General features: G+C 42.0%; 1 protein-coding gene and 1 long non-coding RNA gene across 4 annotated transcripts in view; one reads left to right on the plus strand and one right to left on the minus strand.

The window, feature by feature from the left end:
- The window catches only part of LOC147731057 (uncharacterized), a 114,341-nt gene extending 114,047 nt beyond the window's left edge, over positions 1 to 294 (plus strand). Inside the window, exon 3 of the long non-coding RNA XR_015308413.1 lies at positions 166 to 294. This is a non-coding gene — a long non-coding RNA (uncharacterized LOC147731057). The remainder of the gene's footprint in view (positions 1 to 165) is intronic.
- The window catches only part of TUB (TUB bipartite transcription factor), a 536,930-nt gene that overhangs the window by 208,051 nt on the left and 302,568 nt on the right, over positions 1 to 26,311 (minus strand). For 2 of the 3 annotated variants that reach the window (XM_086956017.1, XM_086956015.1), the window contains exons 3-4: positions 13,832 to 13,994; positions 118 to 255 (exon numbers count right to left, since the gene is read on the minus strand). In XM_086956017.1, the coding sequence (XP_086812143.1) occupies positions 118 to 255; positions 13,832 to 13,994 (301 nt within the window). The remainder of the gene's footprint in view (positions 1 to 117; positions 256 to 13,831; positions 13,995 to 26,311) is intronic. The other variant, XM_086956016.1, reaches the window with a different exon arrangement.

Consider the following 26,311-nt stretch of genomic DNA (forward strand, 5'->3'; position numbering starts at 1 on the left):
TCAGGCTTGTGAGCAATCTTTATAGCCATTCTAAAGAATACTATCAGATGCATGCAATATCTCATCATCTTACGTCGCACACGTCATTGTTAATGCATTCTGCAACATATGGCTAACCTTTGTGCTTCCCCTTTTTCTCTTTTCTGGCACTGCCTGTCTGTGCAGCAGCAGCTGTCGCCTTGAGCTTTTTATTCGACTTTGGAGCTTGGGAGTCTGCAGCCACCTTTACATCTTCCTGCTCTGCCTCTTGCACTGCTTGACGGAGTCAGGGCAGAACCGCCAAATGAGAATAACAGAAGAAAAAGAAACCAAGTAAGCATTTCAGTAGATAAAAGATGTCTATTTACAGCAGAGAAGGCAGACAAATTACCAATATGAAAAAACTGTAGCATCATTGGTTGAGACAGAGAAACAATACATTTTCAGAATTCCTTCAAAACCCTAAATGCTACTAGTGGGCCTGCCACACTGATTGTGCCCTGCACTTAATTAGTACTTTAAACATGTCTCAGGTCTGCCACTGCAGCCTGTACGTGTGCAAATTAAACTGCCATTTTTCTAGGCCCAAACCTTCCTCTATAAGCAGATATTTCACCCATAAGGTAGGCCCTGGACAGTCCAGGAGGTATGGTGTAATGTATTTAAAATGTAGGACATGCATTTTTCAGTTTTACATGTCCTAGTAGTGAAAAACTCCTACATTTGTTTTTCACTACTGCAAGGCCTACCTTTGCCATAGGATAACATTGGAGTTACCTTATTACATTTTATAAGTGTAATTTCCAAATGGGAACACATGCCTAGTTCATGTTTGGTATCTAAGGAACAACCATAACTTATAGTGAATTTGGATTTTAAATTACGATTTTGAAATGCCACTCTTCTAAAGTTGTTATTTTCTTGCCTTTGCCATTTGGTGCCTGCAGCCTGTCTCTGGGTCACATGGCTGGAGGCAGTTGACAGTTGGGCTTTTTTTTATCCTTCTAGACTGCCAAACACTGTGGGAACATTATATATGCCTAGATGGGCTGTCACTGGCTGGATGGAAGGGAAGAGCTGGGCCCACCGCACTTATACTTGAAAAGGCTGTGTACTGTCTCCACACAAAGGGCTGCATACTCCCTGTAGTTAGTTTGCAGCCAGGAGTAGGAAGGCAGGGCACCTGTGCACTTCAAAGACATCTAGAAGCTTTTCCCCACTTCAAAGGCACAAGTGGGTATAAATGCTGGACCTCAGATAAAAAACACTTCAGTACACCTCTGGACCTGTGGATATTCTGTTGGGTGCTACTGAAAGGACTGCCACTCTGCTGGACTTCTGCTTTAAAGGACAGCTGCCTTGCTGTGCTGACCTGCTGCCTGCTCCTCTCCCATGTGACTCCAAGGGTTAGTTGGCTGGCCTTCTGATCTGAAGCCTCAGGGACACAACAGGCTTCCAACAAACCCGCACCTGGACTCTGACATCTGAAGTCTACCCTGCCAAGTGATGCCACCCAGTCCTGGAACCTAGGAAGTGGGCTTAAAGAGCTCTGCCAGCCTTTGTCGATCCAGCGGAACTGACGTATCTCCTCTGCTGTGCAGCGCAAACCAAAGCACAACTGACGCATCACCTCTGCTGCATGGTTTGGACCAGTCTCAAAGACACACATCTCATTTGCAGCCCCGCCGGAAATGCCACGGCGTGACGCATCCTCAGTGGAGGCCCTTGCACTATTCATCAATGGCAGCCTTGACGAGGACACCAGACACTGCAACTCAGCCTTGCAGCTCCGACACGTCACCCTGACTGTGCACTGCATCCTCGCATTGCAGCCTGTCTTGTCACATCTCGGTACCACTGCATCACTTTGGCTGAGCGATGCATCTTTGACATTGATCTTCACAACACTCTGCAAACATTGATCTTCACAACACTCTGCAAACTAGGATTAAAGGTACTCTGTTTAGCGGGTCTAACTGTGTCCCTGTAGCTGGCCATGCTCCATTGTGGACGGCTTGAACTTTTGACTTTGTTTGGGTCAGGCACGACCAGATATCCACAATTATCTTTGTGCTTTTTTGTGCTATTTTCACTAAAATCTCCGGTTTTATTGATTGGATTTTTGTCATTTTGGCACTGTTTTATTTATTAAACGAAGTTCTATTTTTCTAACTTAGTTTGGGATCATTTTTGTGTGGTTTTGTAACTTTATTACTGTTTGAAGTATTGCGCAAATACTTTACACATTGCCTCTAAGTTAAGCCTGACGGCTCTGTGCCAAACTACAAGAGGGGTGAGCACAGGTTAATTTAGGGATGGCACATGCCTTATTCTGATAATGATTGTTGTTGCCTCCTGACCAGGGCTTACACACCAGTCAACCAACAACCCAATTTCTTACAGCGCTTATGATGCTTTAAACTTTTAAATGTCACCAACAAGGGTGTAGTCAATATTTGAGGAATTACAAAAAATGACCAGTACTAAACATAACATTTCCCTGTGGGAAAGCTTAGTGTATGAGAGTAATCAATCTAATATGTGCCAGGTTGCATTTCAGAGATCATTCACCAATATGTGCAAGAGTTGTATTTCAGTGGTAAAAGGAACATCCAAATAACATTAGTCACTTACCAAATGTTTAAGACCTCTTCTCTTCCAAAGAATATTCAAGCTTTTAATTTACACTAAATATTAGTTATATACTTGAGATGGGGAAGATGGATACTGTCATCAAAAACATTCTCTGGATTTTGACCTACACTGTGGGGTGAAACCCCTATCTTGCATTTGTCTTGGTATGCCTTTAGCCCTTTTCAATGAATATGGTAAGTGAGATTTCAGAGGGTTGTCTTCCCAACCTCAAAGTGCCCATCTTTTTTTAACCATATTTTATTGCTATTTAATCTTTATTGTCACATACAGTACTTTATGATGAATAAGCCTTTAGCATGTAAGAGAGATGGGTCTTTGAACATTCGGAAAGTCATACTATCCAACTCCCTCAAAACAGAAAATAGAACAGTTCTGCCCTCCCCACTTTCTCTCCTGGGTTGCAATGGAACATGCAATGGGGCAGCTTGTTGGCAGCTGCTCGTACATGTGGGTTTTCTCCGTAATGTACACAGAAGGCCGAGGTCGCGTGTGCTAATTTTGATATCCTCCCAGATCTTTGCCTAGAGCCGGGTCAGCCGCCCCAGGGAAGCCCCCTCTTCAATGTCTTCCTGTCCCGAGGCTATTATTCACCTACTAAGGTTTCCCAGGCTTTGGCCCTGTCCATCGTACCGATCCCCCACTGGCTTCTCTAAACAGCAGCCTGCTTTCGACCCCCGCCCATCTCTCTAATTCTCTTCTCCAGGTGGTAATCTGCTGTCCTCTCGGGCCTTCCAATTTCTAGCTATCTCCCTCTTTAGTAGGATGTAAGCAAGGTTTTGAAAATTCCCCGTCACCTTATTCTTAGCCGTGTGGGGAAACCATCCTAAAAGGAAGTGCTCTGGCGTCTGTGGCAATTCTTTATCAATGAAGTCGCCTATCTGTTGTATGTCTACCCAGAAAGTCTGCAGTAGGGGGCAGTCTCAGAGCATGTGGAGTATGTGTGCCTCCCTCTCCCCTTATCTCAGGCAGACTGCTGATTCCTCACTAAAGTACCTCCCAATGCGGCCCGGCATCAGGTACGCTCTGTGCAGTACATAATAGTTAATTAATTTAAAACGTGCGTTCCTGGATGCCTTTGGTATGCGTTCTAGTATTTTTTCCCAGTCCCTCTCTGGAATTTGCTTACCAAGGTCTTCCTCCCATTGTAGTTTCAGGCGTTCTAGTGGCCACCGTGTATCCGTCTGTATGGCCTTGTATAAGCATGACACAGTTTTAATTCTGCCTGCTGAGAGCGCCACATATCTGCACCCCACCAGTGCTCGTGGCTCTGTGCCCTCTCCCCTCCAATGCGCACTAATCTTGTGGGTCAAGGCCCTATGCTTCAGTAAGTGTCCCCCAGGAATGTCATATGTAGCCTGCAGGTCTTCGAAGGGTATGAGTGCGGGGTCTTGGTATAGGTCTCCCATTTCTCTCAGTCCCGCCTCTACCCAGACCTCCAGCCCAGCCCAGTGCTCTCCCCTCAGAGTGCCCATCTTGGTCATTTGTCAATTTTTCTACTTTTTCTTTAACTGCATCTGTGTTGCTATTTCAATGCCTAACTAATTATCTGTGTATGCATTCAGGCAGAGAACAAGGATTGGTTTGAAGAATCCTTTAATGATCAAGAACCGATAGTGTTGTTGGGTAGTCACCATCCTTTTTCCCTGTGTGTTTTCTTTGGATGAGATGACTGTTGAGTTGTTTCTACTGTCCTATCGTTCTTTAATGGACCCCAGCCAGGGGTGCAGCATTGGATTACTTTTCAAAGCGTTTCTGAAGGTATATTTGTACCTTCACATCTAAGGCCTGATTATCAGTCAGATGGAGCAGTATCCCTGGTTGGGATACTGCTCCACCTGTTTATGAGTCCCCCGGTGTTTCCACACAAGGTTTACCTGAGTTCAGGAACACCATCCCTGCCAATCTTTTTCTTCGGCGAAGGGAGATTCAGGCCAGCTAAAACCTTTCTTCCCTTTCCTTTTTCTGCTCTCCCAGTTTCAAATTCTCCACCCATGCCACACTGGTGAAGCCACTGCTCCCAATGTATCAGATTTTCGCCTACTCAGAGCAGGCGAAAATGGGATTATTAAACTGTTCAGAATAGGGAACACCATGCAGAAATCCACATCGTAATTCTGTGTCCACACACTTATTTCCCATTCCGAGGTGATCTAACTCCTAATATTTGGAATGCCATCCCAAAATATCAGCCGGTAACAAATCCACCACCCACTAGTAATCTCCACATTGAATTCTGCCTTGTAATCATGGCCCTAGTGACAATGGAAAAATGTAAGAGGCATCTCAGGAGTTCTATGAACGGGTTTAATGAAGCTGCAGGGTTTACACAAACAATGTGGTCCATGGCATTCATTGCAAATGCATACAAGAAAAAAGTTATTGTTTTAGCAGTACCATGCTGTGTGCCTTTGATTCTGTCAAATAATATATTTATCTTGAAGAGATATACAAAAATAATCATATGCTCCATGTGAGTTTATAAGAGTTTTTCTATCAAGGCAAGAGGATCATATTATATGCATTATTGCTTTAATAAAACTTCTTCCTTCGCCAGCAACAACCAAATACATTCAAAGTAACCTTCTCTTGTTTGAGTGGGTCACAGCTATTCATCACTACAATGGCTTACAACTCATGAAAGTATTGGTTATGGATTTTTGTTTCCTGTACTGTTTTGGTGAACATGTTTCCTGGAAACATTTTACAGAAATATTTTGGTATTATTATGGTTCCTTTTATCTCAGCGTTTTATATAAATAACAACTGTGGTTCAGAAAAGATGCTATTTTGATAATGATATGTTTCGCTTTTTTATTTTCTGTTTTATTGCAAACAGTAACTTGTACGTTTTCTGGCAGTCGGATCGATTCTTCCTTTACGGTGGTTGCTTGCAATCTGTGGAATTCAGGCAGCCACTTTGTTGAGGTATGAACCAGAGAGTAGGCAAAAGTAGGTAGCCCTTTGTTTCTCTAACTGTAAGGGAGACACTCTAATGTTTGTTGTTTCTGTGATATATGCATGTGGTTTTCATTAGACAGTGGGGTTAAATTAGGTTGTTTTACAACCAGAAATGCTCCTGGTCTGTGATAATATGGCAGCTGCAAGCACGATCTGAGTGTTGTACTATGTAAAGTTCACCTTGAGGAGCGAGGGCATAGGAGAGGGCAAACATGTGGAGTACTCCAAGTACCAGAGTCCCTGGCACCCCAAAAGGCAAACGCCCCACCACAGCGACAGGCCAGAGGAGACCATAGCTCACCATTGCATTGTACATCAATGAGTGGGGGGCAGTGGAGAGAGGCAGGACTTTCCCTGCCAGTGGCTCCACCTCCCAAGACGGCATGCTCACCAACACACCAACAGTACAAAGGAGGCTGTTACTTCCCACTGTAGCCTCCTGGTGGCTGGGACATCATGAAACAGAGGAAGTGGAGAGAGCAAGTTTGATTAGGGTGTTTTACAGCCAAAATGCTCCTCTCATATGATATTATGGCAGCTGGATGCAGCATCTCAGTAATGCACTAGGCGAAGTGCATAACTTAGAGGTAGACAGTGGAACACGACTTCACTTGCTCCTACATTGTATGTGTGCTACTTAAAGTTATCTTGCGAATCGTTTTAATCTGATTTTATAGCATTACTACGCAACGCTTTTAACCTGATTTGCACAACTACCGCAGACTGCTTTTAAAAATCGCCGCAATTGGTTTTACCACTCACTCGCTATTTGCTAAGCTGCTGTAACTCTACTCTTCTCCCCGGTCCACTGCAGCACTTGTGCTGATTGAGTGGAGGGAGAGCCTGGGCCTCTGGTTTCCTCACTTCCTGGTAGCCATTAGCGGACGCCATTTTGAAGAGAGAGGCGGTCTAGTTTTTTGGCAGAGCACCTCCCTGTTAATATTTAAATCAGGGATGGCACTGACGCGCAGCAGACACCCGCAGCAGGCGCGCCGCTGGCGCGCCAGTGGCAAACCCGTCTGCGTCCGTCCGCGCCTGGACGTCGCCTGACGCCAGGACACTAGGTCCGGGATTGTCCCACAAGCAAAGGTACACACGAGACCTATTGCTTGCACTACATTCTACTACCAATTGTGGGCAATATACCCGGAATCCTAATTCCCCCCGCCCCAGTTCAACATATTCGGCTTTAGGGTAGGTACCTCCTCCCGGCTGCCGCTCATTGCCCCTGGGTTGAAAAGCTTTGCCAGCAGACTCACTACCGTACCTGCAAGCTATTTGATGTACACCCAGAATAGACCAGTAGGGAGGGGGGCTTGCTATCATACTAAAGTCAGGGTACTCCTGTAGCCTCATTCCGTGGAATATCCCCAACTGTGAAAGTGCTCTTTTTAAGATTGCACTAACACACAACTTCAAACTGTCTGGGCTGCTTATATATCGCCCAACGGGCGTCTTAAACGTATTCATGAAGCTCTAGCCAATAAAGCAGCCACATTACCATTAGAGACTACCAATTTTTGCATTTTCAGAGACCTTAACTTACATCTTGACTGCCAAGATGTCCCAGGATATCAGCAGCTTCCTGGGAGATATGGCACATGGCAGCTGAGGCAGCTGATCGAGGGGCCAACCCATGTAGCTGGCCACCTTCTAGACCCCGTATTTATGAACCTAGAGTCTATGGAGACTAATCCTCCCCTTCCGATGCTCTGGACGGATCGCTCTCTCATCTCTCTGTGTCTCTGTGTGAAAGGTTCCCCACTGCAACTCTCTCGCCCGCCTTCTATGAAGCGCACATGGCAAAAACCCAACCCTACGTCTTTCACAGCCTATTTAAACTTGCACCGCCCAGTCTGGCCTACAGACATAGAGACTTTAGAGGATGGGTCACTAATGCACTAAATTGTTGCATTCCAAAAAATTTACTCAGGCCAAGTGTACTCAAACCCATGCATGTTACAACGAGTCTCTGACAATAGAAAAGAAAAAATGTAAAACTCTAGAAAGGGCATGGAGAAGTTCCTATGATCTCACAGCAAAATCTATTAACAGGAACACAGTTAAATTGTACCACAAACTAGTCCGGAATACCAAAGCAAAGTTCTATGCTAATATGATTTCCACCAGCAGCAATCAAACCAAATCCATTTTCTCCCTTATGAAGGAATTGGTAAAACCCCTGTATACTGTTGATAACGCTGTATCCTCCAACTTGCAATGTGAGACACTTGCAAAAAATGTTATCAGCAAAGTGGATTGCATCTATTGCACATTCTGTGCAGAGAAGGCTTCTTCCGCTAATTAGAGGAATACTTCCCCAGCAGTTATGCCCCACTCCCTCCAAGACCTTCTGCCCATGTCCCCATAAGATATGGACACCCTATCACCCACGGTAAAATCAGGCTCACCTGAGGTCCCATTCAACCAGACCTTTTTAGAAAACTTCATAATTGCCTCCCCTCGGAGGGCAGAGAGCTGATCAACAGGTCACTATCGGCTGCAGTCATTCCTAAGTCCTGGAAGCACGCAAAAGGTATCCCCCTGCTAAAAAAAACAACACTGGATGGGTCTCTGCCTGAAAATGATCGCGCTATATCTCTGCTCCCGTAGCTAAAATTATGGAGTCTCATGTCAACTCCATCCTAGGATAATACTTAGAAACTAACCAGATCCTTGACCAGTCAAAAAACGGCATCTGGCCTAAACATAGTACAGAATTGGCGTTACTAGCAGCTATGGTCTACTATGGATGAGAGCATAACCTCAGCAATGATCCTCCTGGATCTCAGTGCGGCCTTCGTTACGGTCTCCCATAGGATTTTCCTATATCGGCTAGAGGAGATCGGGGTCAATTGCAAGACCTTGGCCTGGTTCGCATCCTTTCTGACCGATCGGTCCTTCCAGGTCTCTGCCCCCCCTCCCCCAACTCCAATGTATATCTTCTAGGCTGTTCCTCTGGGGTCTTCCCTAAGCCCCACACTTTTTAACAATTATCTCCACACCCTAGCCCTGCTGGCCAAAGCCCGGAAAAAGGCTATGGTATCATACATCAATGATACCCAAATGGTATTTACCTTCTCCAGTAATACTAAACAAGACCAGGCAAATTTCCAAGGATACTGTATGACCCTCTCTGAATGGATGACCAATAACTATTTGCAACTGAATTCTGCAAAACCAGAAGTGCTTTTGGTGGATCGAGATACCCACCTATGGGGCAATCAATAGTGGCCTAAAGTGCTAGCACCCCTCCCCAGCCAAAACGTGTGGTTAAGAATCTGGGAGTGTTGATTGACAGCACCCTTTCATCTAAACTGCAGGCTAAGGTTGTGGCAGGTACCTGTTTTGGTCTTCGACGGGGCCTAAACCCCATTTTGGGGCTCTTCGATGCATCCACCCGACAGACGATCGTTCAATTCACTGCTCTGTCACATTTGAACTATTGCAATGGGCTATTACTTGGCGCCAACAAAGCTGTGATGAAAAGGCTTCAACAGACTCAGAATGTGGCTGCCCGCACGCTTTTCGCACTACCTAAACATTGTAATGCCTCTGACCTCCTTCAACGGCTTCACTAGTTACCTATAGGACAGAGAGTTCACTTTAAGACTTTAGGTGCCACACATAAGATCCTGCATGGCCTGGGTCCACAAATTCTGAGCGATCTATGCTCGGTGTATACCCCGGCTCGGGCCCTGCACAGGACCAGAGCTGGAGGGCGCTCATTTAGGGCATTCTCTGGAATACTATCCCTCCTGCTGCCCGTGGCATGAAAGACCACTGGACTTTCCGGAAACTGATCAAGCCAAGGCTCTTTTCCAATTGCTAGCCTACTCCATTTCTGTCCGCCTTTACCCTGGCTTAGCGCTGGGATGCCCTGTTGCTGGGGCAGCCATGCTCTCTATAATGCTGATAACATAACAGGGAAATAGGGTACAGGAGAGGACGAGGTCTGTACTCTACTCCACATTTAGGAATACCCACTGACCCTGAAGCCACACCCACTCACCCAGCGAAATGTAAAGGTGGGCACTGATGAGACTTCGAGAAGGGGACGCAGAGGAGAAGGCCAGGACTAACCTGTGAACTTCACTTACCAGAGTCCCTAGTGCCTCAGAAGCCACACCCACCACTGCAGCAACAGGAACAAGGAGACCATAGCTCTATGCTCTGTGAGACACTGACGAGCGGGAGTAGAGGAGAAGACAAGAACTTGCCAGTGGACTCCATTTACTACAATTTGTGGTGACGTTGAAGCCACTCGAACACCCCAGAGACAGGCATAGTTTTCCGTTGTGCATGACACACCCCAGATGTGCCTGTTTGTAGGGTGGGCCTGTTTGCAGCTGATATGGGGCTGTGAACGTTTGGGCTGGGTCTGACTTCTTGCCTCTCACCTCTTTCCCCCCGCAAAAAGCAATGTGTAGCACAAGGCCCCAAGAGCTGAAAATACTGTAACTGGGTTAAAATGCATGTGGCAAACAGCTTCTCTCAAATGCTTTCTGGAAAACAAAATAGTCTATTAAGCATGTACTACAAACAAGGCATCCACTTGGCAGAGTTCATAGCCTTTATTGCAGCCATTTCACTGGTGCATTCAATGAAGGTCTTATAAATCCCTGGCCAGCAAATAGTACAGTCTAGCTATGTGGGTTGCCATGTATAGGAGTGGATGCCATGGCATTTGCTAACATGGTAGGCTACATGCCATGATCTAAATGCCAATCATAGTTCTAAGAAAACTCTATTGTGTGTGAGAAGATGGACAAGGTTGTAACAACAATATTATTTACCAGTGATCTTTATTACAACACTGCATTCCTCCCCGGTCCCTTAGTTAAATGCTTTTTCAGCATGGAGCATATTGGCTTAATAAGCTCAGAAACAAGCAAGGGAGAAGGTCCATATTTTGCTTTTAGTTTTTTATGGGGTTGTGTTTGTTGATTTGTTTAGAGATGTCAATAAATCCTAACACGTTCCCAGCCCAAGCTGCAAATTCCTTTAATGTTTAAAAACAAACAATTACCACTATCTAAATACCTCTGCTCTAGCTGTTGAACAATTTTAGATACAAGTAAATCCCAGTAGCGACAGATCACTAAACCTTTTTGACTGCCGCTATTACATTTCCTTGGTTTTTATTAATCTTACACACACTCATACACACACTCCCATATAACCTTACATTCATAGATACATGCATCCAGAAAACATCCAAAACATAAAACTTACCTTCACTGCAGCTCTCTAGGAGGGAAGCCTTGGAGGTACCAGTAGGGTTAAGACTGCTGCCTCCCTCAGTCCCTATTCGTCATAGAGTTAGATGGGGTCAGTGAAAATGCTCACCCCACCCCTCCCCACTCTGTGACTAGGTGTCACTGATTGACAGACAGCCCTGGGCATTTAAGGGCTTCAAACGGAAGTGCCAGGTCAGTGAGAATCCCCTTCGTAACGAGGGGGAGGGCCTAAAGGCACTTCTGCGAGGTTGAGGATGTCACGCTTACAGGGCTGTGAAATACTCAGCTTGTCAAAGTTCTGCTTAGGCAACCAGACACCTGCAAATTTGGCACATGTCTAGCTCCTGGCTTCCTGACCTGAACAAGAAAATTGTCTGCTAAACTGAACTATGACAGACACTGTTCTTCTCTAGAAAAGGTTGGGGGGGGGCGTGGTCCCTCTGCTCATATTGGCCAGCCATGGCTGGCCTCTAAGTTAAGCCAGACTGCTCTGTGCCAACCTACCACAGGTTTGAGCTCAGGTTAACTTGGGGTATGCTTGTGCCACACCCTAACAAGGACTGTGGTTGCTATCTGAGTAGCGTTTCACCCCCTCAGCCAGCAACCCATTTTTTCACATGTGGTTAAAAATAACTGTATATTTTATTTACATTTTTACAGTTAACTTAAGTTATGACCTTACTCATCTCATTTTTAATTCCAGTTTTTTAAATGCAATGCTTCCATGTTTTAGAAGTCATTATTTATCCTTTCAAATAAACTACAACTGATAATCAGTATCTATGTTTTTTTTTTTAATTGAAGGAGGCCACGTATTTCCTATCAGACCATTTTCTGCATAGTCTTTTTTGCACATTTTACAAGTTTGGTTAGATGTTGTGTCTTGCAAAATATTATGATAAGTGACCATTCAACCTGTGTTTTGCATTATAGATATTGTTTCTCAATGGCCATTTCAATGAATCTCAGTAAGTCGACAGTGCCAATTCTCACAAAGCACCACAGGGCAATAATATGGACTTGGAAACATTTGTCTTTTTGTGAGAGTAAAAATCACAAGTTTAAAATATTAGTTAATGCCCTGCATTTTGGTACACACATCTAGACAAATAAACAAGAACTCAGTTCTTATTGGGATTGGGAATGTACTCACTTTCACTGATATGGTTTCTAAATTAACCACTACTAACAAATGCATTGTGTGAAGAATATCTCTGACTTATTTTGTATAGGTATTGAAAATATTGTAAGGAAAAGTTGTATCATTCCAAAGATCTGAGCTTGGTTTGTGTTTGCTAGACATACATTTAAAGTAAGTGATATGGAAAATCCAAGACGGGAGATGACCTTTACATTGCGGTCATCACACCGAAATGCCATTACAACGCGGTCATAACAACGACCGCGTTGTTACCAAGCAAAGCCATTACTACGCAAGTCATTACATCGACTTGCAGTAGATGGCGTGTTAACATTAGGAATAGTATAGTGTACTATTCTAACACCTTCCCTATAGTTACGTAGGCTGGAGTTGGAGTAGTAAATTATACATTTCTAATGTCAGCGTGCCATCTACTGCAAGTCGATGTAATGACATTGCGTGGTAACAATGCGGTCGTAACCACCGGGTTGTAATGCCACGTGATGTAATGGCTCGCATTGTAACAAGTCATATTCATCAAAGACTCTGTTTGCATCTTCATCCAGGCTTTTAGTACTCTTGCTCGTCTTCAATTTTTTTGGGGGGACATTTTAGATGGTGCTTATCCTCTGGCACGCTCCACCCCTCCCAAAATGTTTACGAATTCCCTCTATTTTATTTTCAAATTCATCACTCACCTGTGTCACATAGAACTCTGAGGCCACCTAATGGTGTTAAGAAGTGCTTCACAAAAGCACTTGCATAAAAAAAAAAAAAATGTAACTAGTAAGACTTCTCGAATGTTAGGTTAAATCTAGTTTTATATATCAATGCAAATAAGGTTTCAATCCATGGATTCCGTACGGAGAAAATGTAGGGCTGTTGTGTAAATCATTTCAGATGAATACACAAATTCATAAGTCTATGTATAGTTAAGTGCTATGTTTACAAATTCTTGGTGAAGTTTGCTCCAATGTTTGATAGATTTCTTGGTTTATAACTGTTATACTGGATAGCTCAGTAGGAAAACTAAAAATACAGTTCCAATTGACTTCTATTTTGTTACATGTGGCTTTAAACACTTCTTTCACATTAAACTATTTATGTTGAATTCTGGGGGAGTGTTATGGTTTGACAAGATAGTGTGTGAATGTATTTTTCTACTTGTTTCTATGTAAGACAAATGGAAGAAAATATTCACAGCCCCATGAAAGATGAAATGCTACAAAAATTATTGTAGTCCAGTAGACAATACCAGATGCCAAATTCAGAAAAAAAATAAAAGAACTTTAAGTCACTTATTACTCTAAAATACATATTTCTAATGTTTTACATATGTCATTTTGAAAGGAAGTTGCCATGTCTGGTAGCTGGTATTCATAATTTTTGACCCCTGGCATTTGAAAGGATCTTTATGTATACTCATAATGATGCACATTTTGTAAGCAGTCCTGTGGCAAATGTATACATTATAGTTATGTTTTACCTGCAGCACTATGCTTAATATTTACATTTCACAAAGAAAATTACAAAATTAAAAAGCAAGTCACATACCAACTATCATTATCAAAACATTTGTAGTACATGAGCACAAAGTAAATTCTGAATGCAGTGCCATATTTGCCTACAACATTTTGTGAACAAAATGAGTATGACAGAAGCGGAGTGTACATACTTTTGTTCACCCATTAGCAAAAGTTATATTAACTTATTAAGCCACCAAAAATGTTCTCTCTTTTGAGTAGCTTAGCCTTCACGTAGCATCATTTCATATTCATCTTTCTCGCCTATGACTCGGGATTAAGGTTAATTAAGTCAGCATTGACAGTCATCTGTACAAGGAATCATGCACACATACCATGGTAAATGGTGCTGCTGTTGCTGTTGAGATAGGACTCAACCAAGGGTGCTTGCTCTTCGGAGTGTTTCATTCTGCGGGCTCTTGCACGACTATCCACATTGGACTGAACCATGAGTGGCTCCTGTCGCTTCTTTTTCTGCTTTTGTTCTAACAGTGCACGCTGGGAGAAACAGATATTCTTTATTACAATGAAAGTAAAGCTTTTGGCAATTGAATATGCAACATCTATTGAAACAGTAAGAGCTACATTAGAATCCGTATAATGCAGATATTAACATCTGTTAGATACCTGCATTCCGTTTTTTTTATAAATTACATTTTGATTGGATTACAATAACATGTATTTCATCTTTAAAGCCCGCTGCTGAGGTCTATTTTGGTTGTTAAAGTCCCAGGCATTGAGTTATAGGTCAGCCATTATTAGCACTGAGCCACTTCAATGCCTTTAATAGAGCAACCAACGTTTTAATGTCCTAATAGAGAGAATGACATCCACTTACTGATATAATTCATTAATTCATTGACCCCTCCCGTTGAAAAATGGCCCTCTCTGAAGCGTCACCCTAAACATTTTGCCTTTCTCCTACTCTTTTTCTGACTTTTTTGTCGGCTATAGGACTTTTTTGAACTGTACCACTGCTTACCAGTGCTAAAGTGCGTGCACTCTTTTCTCCAAACATGGTATAATTGGTTTTCCACCTTTTTGGCATCTTTCTTTTACTTGTAGGTCCCTAGTAAAGTGGTATACCATATTCTCAGGGCCTGTAAATTAAATGCTACAAATGGGCTTGAAGAACTAATTGGGCCACCCACAGAAGTAGCCTTTGGTACCTGTCTCAGGTCTGCAATTTTACTGCCACTTTGATTTGGCATTTATAACCACTTGCCAAGTCTGAGACTCCCTTTATTACACCTATGTCACCCCTATGGTAGGGTCTAACTAGTCTCAAGGGCAGAGTGCTATGTAAGTACAAGGGAGGACATGTACTTTTATGTTTGGCTTATCATGGTAGTGACAAACAACATATTTAATTTTTCACTGCTGTGAGGCCAACTCCTTCCATATGTTAGCATTAGGAATTTCTTATTACTCTTTTAAGCTGTAATTCCTGATCAGAGAAGAGTGTTCTTTTCATGTCAAGTGTTATATCTTAGGAATGGTGATAGTAAATCTGCCTTAGTGATAACATTGGATTTGACAGTACTATTTTAGAAATGCCACTTTTTGAAAGTGGACATTTCTCTGTTTCAAACGTTGCTCTGGGTGACAGCTACACTTTATGCTTTCCCTCTAGACAGCCACAAACTCATAAAGGTGAGGCGCATCTGCATTTTGAGCACTCATCTGCATTCTGATGGGTCTTCCTAGGCAGGGAGGAATGGGAGGCGCTGACACTTACACCTCAATTGGTAGTGTCCTGTCCACACACAAAGCATTGATTCACCCACACAGATAGCCTGGCAGACAGAGCTGGGTTGAAAGGGATATTTGTGCACTTCAGATAGTTCCTTTGAGGTCTCCCCCTACATCAAAGGCAATTTTGGGTATAAGTACTGGGGCTCTGACCCTACCAACTAAGCACACTACTGGACTTGGGAAGAACTCTGCCTGAGTAAAGACTGCTGTGCTGTAAGGATTGCCACTTTGCTTTGACTGACTGTTATGGGGAACTGCTTATTCGCTTTGCTGAACTGCCCTTCTGATCTCCGCACTGCTGAGGACAAAGACTTGACCCATCTAAGTTAATCCCAGAGTGACTCCAGGGGGTTGACTCTTGTTTTTTGAAGTCTCAGGGACACAAAAGACTTTCTGCAATCCTGCTGGTGCACCTGGACTCAGCCATCTGTGAGTCCATGCCTGAGGTGCCATCTACAGTCTTGGGCTACAGAAGTATATTCTGTAGCTGTTTTTCTACAAAACCCATGTATCTTCACTGCGCCAGTCAGAGCTCTATGCATCGCCTTCTAATGTCAACACAGAGGCTGTTCGGCGACAGTGGTCTCACAGCCTGCATGGCCCGACAAAGATGCTTTGCATGGCTCGACGATGATACAGTGCATTGTTCTCTACAGAGATCTACGACGAAGCGCAAACCAACTGCTTGAATCAGAACCAATGCATCGTGCTTTCAAATTTGATGCTTGCTCTTTGAAAGGTACTTTTTTAGCAGGAGGTGCATAAGTCTCATAGCCAGCCTGTCCCACTTCGTGGTTTGACTGAAATTTGGATTTGTACTGGCCCCGCCTGACCTCAACTACCCTTGTGACTTCTAAGCACTATTTTTGCATTTATTCTCTCAAAATTCATATCTCAACTTCTACTAATTGCATTTTTGTCATATTGGTCTTGTTTGGCTCAGATAAATATTCTCTATTCTTCTAAACTTGTGTCAAGTCTTTTAGTGGTGTTTTTATCATGTTACTGTGTAGGTGTGTGTATCACATAAATACTTTACACATTGCCTCTGAAGTTAGGTCTGCCTGCTCTGTTCCAAGATACCGGTGGGTGAGCACAGGTCAATTTAAAGTGTGTATCTAGCTTACCCTGACTAGGATTGTGGTCCCTACCTTGACAGGGCACAAACCTCTGCCAACTAGAGTCCCAATTTCTAACATTGGTGGTCAGCAGAGACCCGATTTCTAACACTTCCTTATATTTTTACGTACAGGTATTTGTTTAGCTTTAAAGATCCTTACTCTCTTTGACCTAAATATCAATATCCAATAATAATTTTTAATTCATTCTTAAAGTTTGAGGTAATCGTGGGTTTACATGTTTACAGAAATTCTTTATTAACTATAATGAACACTTTTGAAATCCTTATACTTTTTCTCAGACAAATTTGTATTATTAGTGATAACTTGTAACATCACCAATAGAAGAGACTGTAGTCAATTGTTCCCAAGAACCAACTACTCTCTACCGTAAGCATCAGCCCAGTAAGAAGTTGCTGTAGAAAATTTTCCAAATCATATGGTCAAATTATACTTCCACATGTCAATTCAAACTGCAATAATCTGTTGCTAATAAATAAAGACTTTTCAGTTGTACTGGGGTCCACTATATTCTAAACAATAGGGTTTGCTGGCCAAGCATCACATTTAGATCAATTGTTGTCTTCTTGAGTTGAGAGCAGAACTCTGATATATATTCTCTTCCCAGCCTTCGGTCAATATACATAACATCTAACATCTAACCCATAGACGGATTCTCCTCATTCCATACAGTACTTAAAAGGAATTCAGAATATTACAAATACAGAAACACCTGCATTCTATGTTCAATGAGAGTGTAAAGCAGCTGCATGAAGAAGACGCGAAGCAGGCTTGAAGCTGACTATTTCACAATCAAAAAAATGCTATGCTTATGTTTTCTGATTAATCAATCCTGTTGTACCATTATATATATATCAGAATTCCAACTGCCTTTCTTGGGAGATTCCTCTATGCATGCCCAGTGTCTTATATTTATCATATACTATGGTCATGCAGCTCACCCTACATGGACAGAGAACAGTTTGTCTTGTTGTTTGGACAATGGCACAACATACTAAAGTGTGAAATGTGGAAATTGAATATATAGGACCTGAGAAAAAGAATAACTTTTCTTTCAAAAGAGATCAGTGTAGTATAGGGGTAGGCGAAATAAAGATGTCTGGAGACCGCAAGTAGGGAAATAAAGGAAGTTTATTTCCAAGTACAAATAACAAGTCCCACAGCCAATTGATGACTGCTCAAGCAAAGAACCACTTGAGAATGAACCACACTAAGCAACCATAGATGGAGATGCCATAAACCAATACAGAATTTCCATGGGTATAATATTCTAACAAGTGACAACACAGTAAAGATACTAACCAAGCACACTACATCATCTGGCCCCCATAAACAAAATTAACTTAAATCATACTCTAAAAACCATTACAGGTAACTTAAAATCCCTCTTGCAAATGCTGGTTCCTGTAAGCAAGTGTAAACAGAAGTATTACCTTTAACTGGTTCCTGTTAGGAAGTGGAAACATAAGTATTAAGATCGATATTTTCATCTACCACATTGTATTGCATCCTCTGAGCACATTCAGTATCCTGTACCTTGGAGATATCAGCACAGGAAACATCATGGTTAGAACATTGTGTAGGCATGCTATCACTTTTGGGGCTGTCAGACTCATGAGAGATGGAATCTTCATCAAGGACAACTTGTGTTCTATTGTTTATCTGCACTTGTGCATCAGACATCAGTACCAGCCTACTTTCATTCCACCAAACCTTTCCATATACCAAGACAGTATTATTGTAAACACGTTACATTTTAAAAGGATAAGTGAATCTGGTGCCCTTTTTTAACTGAGAGTTTTTTAACGAGGACCCGTTCCCTACACTAAAATTCTCCTCAGTAGCATATTTACAAGAATCATAATATTGTGAGTTTTTTGCTGTTTTATCTGTACTCTCTCCTGTAAAGGGGGCACTGGATTGGGAAGAGTCCAACTAATTTGGCAAAACTCTTAATCCGCATAGTCTCCCTCCTAATAATTCAAAAAGAGGGGTGCCTGTAGTAAAAAGTGGTGTAGAGTGATACGCTGTAACACTGTCTTTCAAGAATTTCTTTATATCAATACCAGAGGAGCGAGCAGACTGAATACCTTCCTTAGGAAAGCGATTAGCCATTTCTATCAAACCATCGGCAGAAGGGCTACATAGTGTGACTTGAAGATGTTTATTATCGTGTTTGGAAAGAAAGATTTTTATTTCACTGAAGACAAAATGAATACCATTGTCCATTACTATTCCTTTGGGAATTCTTTATAAGAAAAAACATCTTGAAGGAAAAGTAAAACGGATTTAGTGGTAGCTAGTTTTACAAAAGAGTAATAAAGTCGTAATTGACCAAGACTATCCAAAATCTGTTGCAAGATGGTAGTTAATTGAAAGGACTCATAAAATCCAAAGCAATCTAATGCCATGGTTGATCAGGCATTAGAACGAAGTGAAGATGCTTTTCCACAGTTTACTAATGCTTATCAAAAACTATGTGGTACGACATTAATTAATAAAGGATGTAACATGACTATTCAGGAAGGCCACCAATTGGTCTTCATGTGCTATTTTGATGAACTGCTATCTCAACATCCTGGGAGGAATAAAACAACCACTCCTGACACATAAATGCCATTTTCACAAGACAGTTCAACACAGATTTGGGCAAACGGTTTCAAGTAATCTGAAAGATTAAGAATGTGTGGCCATTCGTTTTCTAAATAATCCAAAACAGTCAAAAAGACACCATCTTGAGCTGTAACTTTCAGCCAATCCTTTTTCACAAGGAGCCCCATAATCTTATTTGTTGCCATCACAGGCAGTTAATGGCAAAGGTGACAGACAGTCATCCTGAACTTGTTTACCACTTGGAATATACTGGATGGTGAAATCATACTCCTGCAACTTAGAAAGTAAATGGACAAGGCGTGCAGAGGCTTTGCCCAAACCATTACTTTTTAATGAGAAGACTGGAGGTTTTACATTTTACATTTCTGAACAGCCCAGGCAAAGGCTATTGCCTCCCTTTCTATTGTGCTATCATTTGTTCCTGCCTCTTGCTGGCTCATGGAATCAAAAGCTATGGGGATTTCTCTACCATTCACTTTTTGGCCAAACACAACTTCAATGATTTTCATTCTGGCCTCGCCTGTGATGAAACCTCTTTGTCCAGAAATGAAAGGCTCAGAGCAGTAGTTTTGAGTACCAGATCCTTGATGCTGGCAAAAGCCTCCCCTGTTTCTGTGGTCCCAGCAAATGTAATACCTTTTATTAGTACATTTCTTAATGGTTGGACGGTCGAGGCATAGTCAGGTACAAAGCAAGTGTAATACTTGCATGCATCTAGGAATGACCTTAAGGCATCCTTGTCACTAGGTGCGGGTGCCCTAATTATTGCTTCAACATTACAGAATTTGGGTCTGATACCATCAGCAGATATATTATGTTCAAGATAATCAATTTGTTGGACCACAGACTTGCATTTCTTTGGTGTAACCATAATCCCTCTTGCACTTAAAATACTCAGCACATTTTCTAAGATAACCAAATGTTCTTCCTTGGTGTTGGTAAAGATGAAGATATCATCTTGGAAAGCTTATACATTGCTTATATCTCTGAATAGAATGTTCATGCCCTTCTTAAGCAAGAACAAAAGGTAGCTTTAAATACTTGTATCCTCATTTCGGCATGATGAATGTTGTGAGCTCTTGGGAATCAGTATTCAGTGTAAATCGATGGCTGAAAAGTATTTAGCATCTCCTATGTTGGCCAACATTCCTGTATGCGAGGCAATGGATGACAATCCACTAATATGTTTCTATTCAATGATCTTAGTCCACACACAGACAGGGGTCTCCTGTTTTTTTTTAAGCTAGAACAATGAGGGAGACCCACTCAGAAGAATAAGTGGAAATGATTATTCCTTCTTTAGTCAACTTCTCTAAACATTTTTTTAAATCAGCATGAAAACTGACAGGTATTGGTCTAAACTTGTGAACAACTGATCTGCCATTACTTTTTATTCTTATTTTGAATTCAAATCCCTCTACAGTTCCTAGTCAAGCACTAGTAACATTGAAAAATATAGAAATCATACTCAGTAGTACATCAGTATCAGCCTCAATAGATAGAATAGGCATTTCTCCAAGTACAAAGGGATTTTTGTGCCCTGGGTTTAAATGGATGCCCAATTTGGCTTAATCCACCAAACTAAGGGGCCGATTATGATCATTGAGGAGGAGGGGACGTCCGCATGGGCTGCGGAGTCCCCTCCTGTGTGATTAGGATGTGACCGCCAGGGTGGCGGTCACATCCTCTATTTTTAACATTGCGGCGGGTGCAGCTTCAAGCTGCACCCGCGGCAATGTTAAAAATGCACGCATTGCATTTGCATGCAGAAAGAGGCAGGCACCGCGCGGTGCCTGCCGCTTTCTGCATACAAATGCAGGGGGGTACCATAGGTCCCCCCATGTGCACCCCCCACCCCCCCTCCTTCACCTAGGGGGCCCGCAACGCAACGGGCCCCCGCAGTGAAGTTACACATGCTTTTCCACGGCGGAAAAGCCGCCGCGGAAAGCATGTTTGCAGGCACATACTAATCTGGCGGACGGTGTCTGAGAGACACCGTCACCAGATTAGTGCTTTTCCTCCGCGGTTGGCTTAGCTGCGGACGGAAACCGGGACCCACCAGCCATCCTAATGTGGCGGTGGGTCTTTGGTGGGTCCGCTGCGGATTTTCTGCATCCTCCGGGCCGGCGGTGGCTTCCGCCGGCCCGGAGGATGCGGAAAATCCGCAATCATAATGAGCCCCTAAATTCCTATCATCAACGGCAAAATATACCATTGTCCAAACACTTCTATTCGTATAACGTATGGATATACCCAAGCAAATCGGTTTCTTTGTTTCTGAATGCTTTGGGACTAATATCAGAGGTTTCAAGTTTGAAAGTTGTAAAACAAAAGGAAAAGAAAGTACTTTCAGTCAAAACAGTGATAGGTGCCCCGGTATCTGCCATGACTTGGAGAATTTTGCCACCAATCACAGCTTTACATATATGACCCCTCACTTGACATCTTTCTGATAATTATTTATAGTAAGTACAACATTGATAAATCTGTTGGAGCAATCCTGAACTTGAGCGTCAACTGTGCTAGCAGTGCTAGGGTACCTCTGAACATCTACATTATATATTTTGATATTGGTTTAGGAAGTTTGAACTCAACAAACAACTTGAAAGAGACAATATTTTTACATTTCACACATTTCTTGTTGATGGTGGTATATGATGGATTGTTGCCTATATCGTTTCTAGAGCCACACCTATAACAAATAGTTTGCTTCCTTCTATCTCTTCCACGCCTGATCTCAGAAATGGCATTCTGATCAGATATGTACGACTCTGGTGAATGTCCCTCCTGACTGGCCCTCCTGTGGAATCCATAGACCTTTGTGTGCTTTTGGCAATATCCAACACTTCTGAATGGGATGGATTCCTATTGGTAAGTAGCCTTTCTTGCATTTCTTTCATGAAACAATGAAACAATTGAAAACAAATTGACCTCAAACTCGAAAGTTGAAGCCAGAATACGCAATGCTGCAATGTACGCTCAACTGACTCATTACTAGTTTTTTATTGTTGTTTTTTGTAGTCCTTATTTGTCATTTATTGTTTGGGTGTCAAAAAGGATTTGGATGCTACAACATTGGAAGAACCCGGTCTCTCCATAAAAGGAGAGGTATTTCACATCCCGGGTCTTAAACATGCCGCCGGCAAGAAACTGACAAAATACAGGTGCTAATGATAGACCACAAACCAGGATGGAAAGCAACAAAATACGCCCCCCCCCCCGAAGCTACCAGTATAACAAGTGGTTAATCATTGGACCAGTAAAAAAACTAAGAAAAGTAAAAATTAGGAAAATTAAAAAATGTATACAAATGTACAGAAAGGAGAGAAAATAAGTCAATGATGTGCAGTTTTAACCCAGTTATCCCATAATTCTCAAAACTTTGTTCTCTTAGTATGAGCTGTAACACGATCCAAGTTCACTTTTTTTTGTATTGATCTTACCCACTCTACTTCTACTGGAGGGTTGGAGAGTATCAATTTAATGCATAACTCTCTATGTGCAAGGAGGATTAAGGTACATACAAGTGCTTTGGGGGTTTGAGGAAAAGGCATTATTACCCTCCCAATCAGGCATCACCCCAAAAATTACTAATGCCAGGTTCACCTTGATTTCTTGACCCATAATTTCTGATAACGTCATACCCACTTTATGGCAGAAGATCTGGATTGAGGGACACTGCCATAACACATGACCTTCATTTGTGTTGACCTCGCCACACTTAGGGCACTGCTTCACCAGTTTGGAGAGTCTCCATGGCAATCCAGTAGGCCTTGTGGACAGTGAAAAGATGATTCCTCCTGAGTGGGGCAAACTTCACATATAACCCTAAATGAGACATAGATCCATGCCATAGCAGGTCGAGGTCATGGGTTGGGTGTTCCCTCCTCCAGGACTCTACCAAATCATCTGGGGCCTGGATCAGCATCCAGTACTATTCTGCTCCTCTTTTTTATGTAGAAGGGGACATGAAAAGATTTTGGACTCCCAAAATTGATTCCCCTTTCTGCCCTTTCCTAGCATTTTGCCCAACTCTTTAAATAGTAATATTTACATTTTGATACCGACCCCTCAGAATTCTACTGCATACGCTGCCAAGAAATGAATTAAGTATCATCTAGGAGTACGCCCCATCTAAAGATGACACACTCTTAAGATGGAAGAGAGTATCGAAAGCAGATTGGTGTGCCAGGTGAATTTCAGAAAGGCGTATATTTGCTAAAGTAAGGTATTTTTAAAGATGATCTTATTTGATGCCAAACCTTGCATGCACCCAATAGGAACTTAAGCCTAATCTTTTTTTTTAAACTTAAGATGGTAAAATTTGAAAAGAAAAAGTCTGGATGACCAGCTGAAAGAGCTCTGAAAAGTGGTGACAAAACAGAGGAGACCTTCAAGAGCTGTCGAAAAATCTTCAAGTGGAAAGCGCAATAGTATTGAAAAAGGTTTGGACTGGCTATACCACCACACTCCTTTTTTTCTCTGAGTTTCCTCAAGGCTATTCTGGGCCTTTTATTTCCCCATATAAAGCTGGTGAAACCCCCCTGCACCTTTGTAAACCACTCCTTCTTGAATTCTAAAAGAATAGTGTTAAACAGAAAGGTAAATTTAGGGAGAATGGACATTTTCAGAAGGTTAGATCTGCCTAAAAATGATAAAGGGAGAGTTCCACAGGACTGTTTTCTCACACTAGATACTAAAGTGTCAAAATTCACTTCTGTTAAGTTCTCCAAATTATGGACTACTTTAATGCCTAAATACCTCATGTTTTGTCTAATTAAATCACATGGGTAATGGGTGTACTCACTGCATTATCTCTGTTTTTGTTGGTTTACAGCGTAGCCAGATACTTTGCCAAAACCCTCAAACAATTCCCAGATTGCTGGTAGAGACGGAAGCAGATGGTCTGGAAAAATTACCAAATCATCCGCATGCAACCCATTCTTTTCTTCCATCCTTTACATGATAAGGGGAAAATGTTCTGTAATGATCTTAATTTGAATTACAGGGGCTCAATATAAAGATTGAAAAGAAGCGGCGACAAAGGGCATCCCTGTCTAGTCCCCCAACCAATGCCTAAAGATGTAGACAAGTTCCCATTAACTAACACTCTAGCTGAGGGGCTTTTATACAAAGATTTAACCGCAGATAGGAAGGTCTCTCCTAAATTAAAACAATGAATCACATCATTTAGGAAAGGCCAGCTGACTCTGTCAAAGGCCTTTGTGGCGTCAAAAGTCATTACCGTCAATGGTTTACCGTACTCCTTGGCCAGGTCGATTGTACCTATTAACTCATGAGTCAATTTTTGAAACTGTCTCCCTTTAATGAAGACTTTCTAGTCAGTATGAATTAAGGAACCCGCTATCTTGTCTAAACGTTTGGTTAATATCTGGGTGTAAATCTTATAATCACTGTTAAGAAGTGAGATGGGTCTATAAGACTCACAAAGCCTAGGGTTTTTGTTTGGTGTGAGAAGAACTGTTATAGTCGTGGAACCCCAAGAAGATGGCAGGTCTTGATTAGAGATAAAGGCTAGGTTGAAAAGTTGAAGCAGAATGGGAGCTAGCTCCTCGTTTAATAACATGTAAATTTCATTTGGCAGAGCATCCGGACCAGTAGCTTTTCCTTTTTTAAGCTACTTATAGCTTCAGCAATCTCCTCAATACAGATGGAACTATTTATATTATCTCTATGCCCCTCCTGAAGAGATGGAAGATCAAGATCTTGAAAAAAAAGTTTGATTTGTTCCCTGCTTATGGGCGTATCTTTTGAGTAAAGGTATTGAAAAAACTGTACAAAAGCGTTTTCAATCTCACTGTCTTCAGAAATTACATTGCCTGAATTTTGGCATCTAAAGTCTTTAATCAAATTCCTTGACTGATTAGCTTTGATCTTCAATGCTAGGAGTTTTCTGCATCCTTCCCCATACTCGTAAATGAGATAACCTGCTGCCTTCCCATTTCAGCCAGACTCTAGCCTCTATATAGTCAGCCTGTTCCATAGCGCTTTGAAGGGTGTTTATGGAGGCTTCAAGAGTGTTGATTTCCTACCTGACCTTTTTAGTTTTTTGCTAAGCGTAACCCAGTTAAGATACCTCTTAAAAATGGCTTGTATGCATCCCAAACAATATTCAAGCGGGCCGACCCGAGGTTAGGAATAAAGAACTCATTTGTGGCTACTTTCAGGTTGTCCACTACCAGTGGGTCTAAAAGTAAAGTGCGATTTAAGGTCCATCTCCGCACGGGGGCTCGATTTCTAAAAACAATCTCAAGAGTCACCGTGATCAGAGAGGTGTTCAGGAACATGTGAAATTCTGCTACAATTTTACTGGTAACTGCATCAACAAGTAAAAATCTATCCTGGAATGGTGACCATGTTTTTTATTATGGAAAATGAAATTTCCCCATTCAGTCTTGCCCCGATGACTCATAAATTTCCAGATAACGATAAGTCCTCTAGCCGCTATCAATTGTTTTAAAGCCCCTCTCATATTGGGAGTTGCCGCAGCTGCCCTCTTAGAGGTTGTATCTTGTGCTGGATCTAGAACTACATTAACATCACCTCCCAATATGATAGGTTCAATTATATCTACTAACTGCAGAAATAAGGTGCAACCGGGTTTGGGGTCATCTAAGTCCGGGCCGTAGTATCCAACGAGTGCCAGACAAACACCATAGAATTTAGCCTTAACTATTACCCATATATCTAATGGATCCACCACACCATCCCCCAATATAACTTGGATTCATTTTCTAAAAGGAGGGCAATCCCCTTCACTGTACAGGACTGGGAGGTGCATACACAGTGCTCAATCTATTGTCGACCCTTAATATCTCAAGCCATTCTTCTTTAAGCAAATGTGATTCTTGAATAAAGAACACATCTATGTCTATAAGCATCAAGTACTCAAGAATTTTTCTCCTTCTTGCTACTACCCTAGGGCCATTGACATTCCAGGATAAGATCTTTAAACGCCTAAGTTTATCTAGACCAGTCACAAACTAAAAACTAAAAATTAAGACGATAAATGCCTAATGCAGCTAATCAGGCCTGGGGACGTAAGTAATTGAGAAAAAGATCCTGATCTGACAAAAGAGGATTTTTTTTCCCACATGCTCCCCCACCCAGTAAAAAAGTGATTTATATATTTTTTCTTGTTATTTTTTTTGTTTGCTTGTGAATGTTTTTCTTGTGATTATTTTCTTTGCTTGTGACACCCTCCCCACCGCGGGGAACCCTCCCTACAAACTAGAGGTATTCTGTTGTTTACCTCATATGAGCTCTCTCACTGCATTATGGCAGTAA

Source organism: Lissotriton vulgaris, chromosome 2_1, assembly GCF_964263255.1.
Source record: "Lissotriton vulgaris chromosome 2_1, aLisVul1.2, whole genome shotgun sequence".
In the NCBI taxonomy this organism is placed as follows: domain Eukaryota; kingdom Metazoa; phylum Chordata; class Amphibia; order Caudata; family Salamandridae; genus Lissotriton; species Lissotriton vulgaris.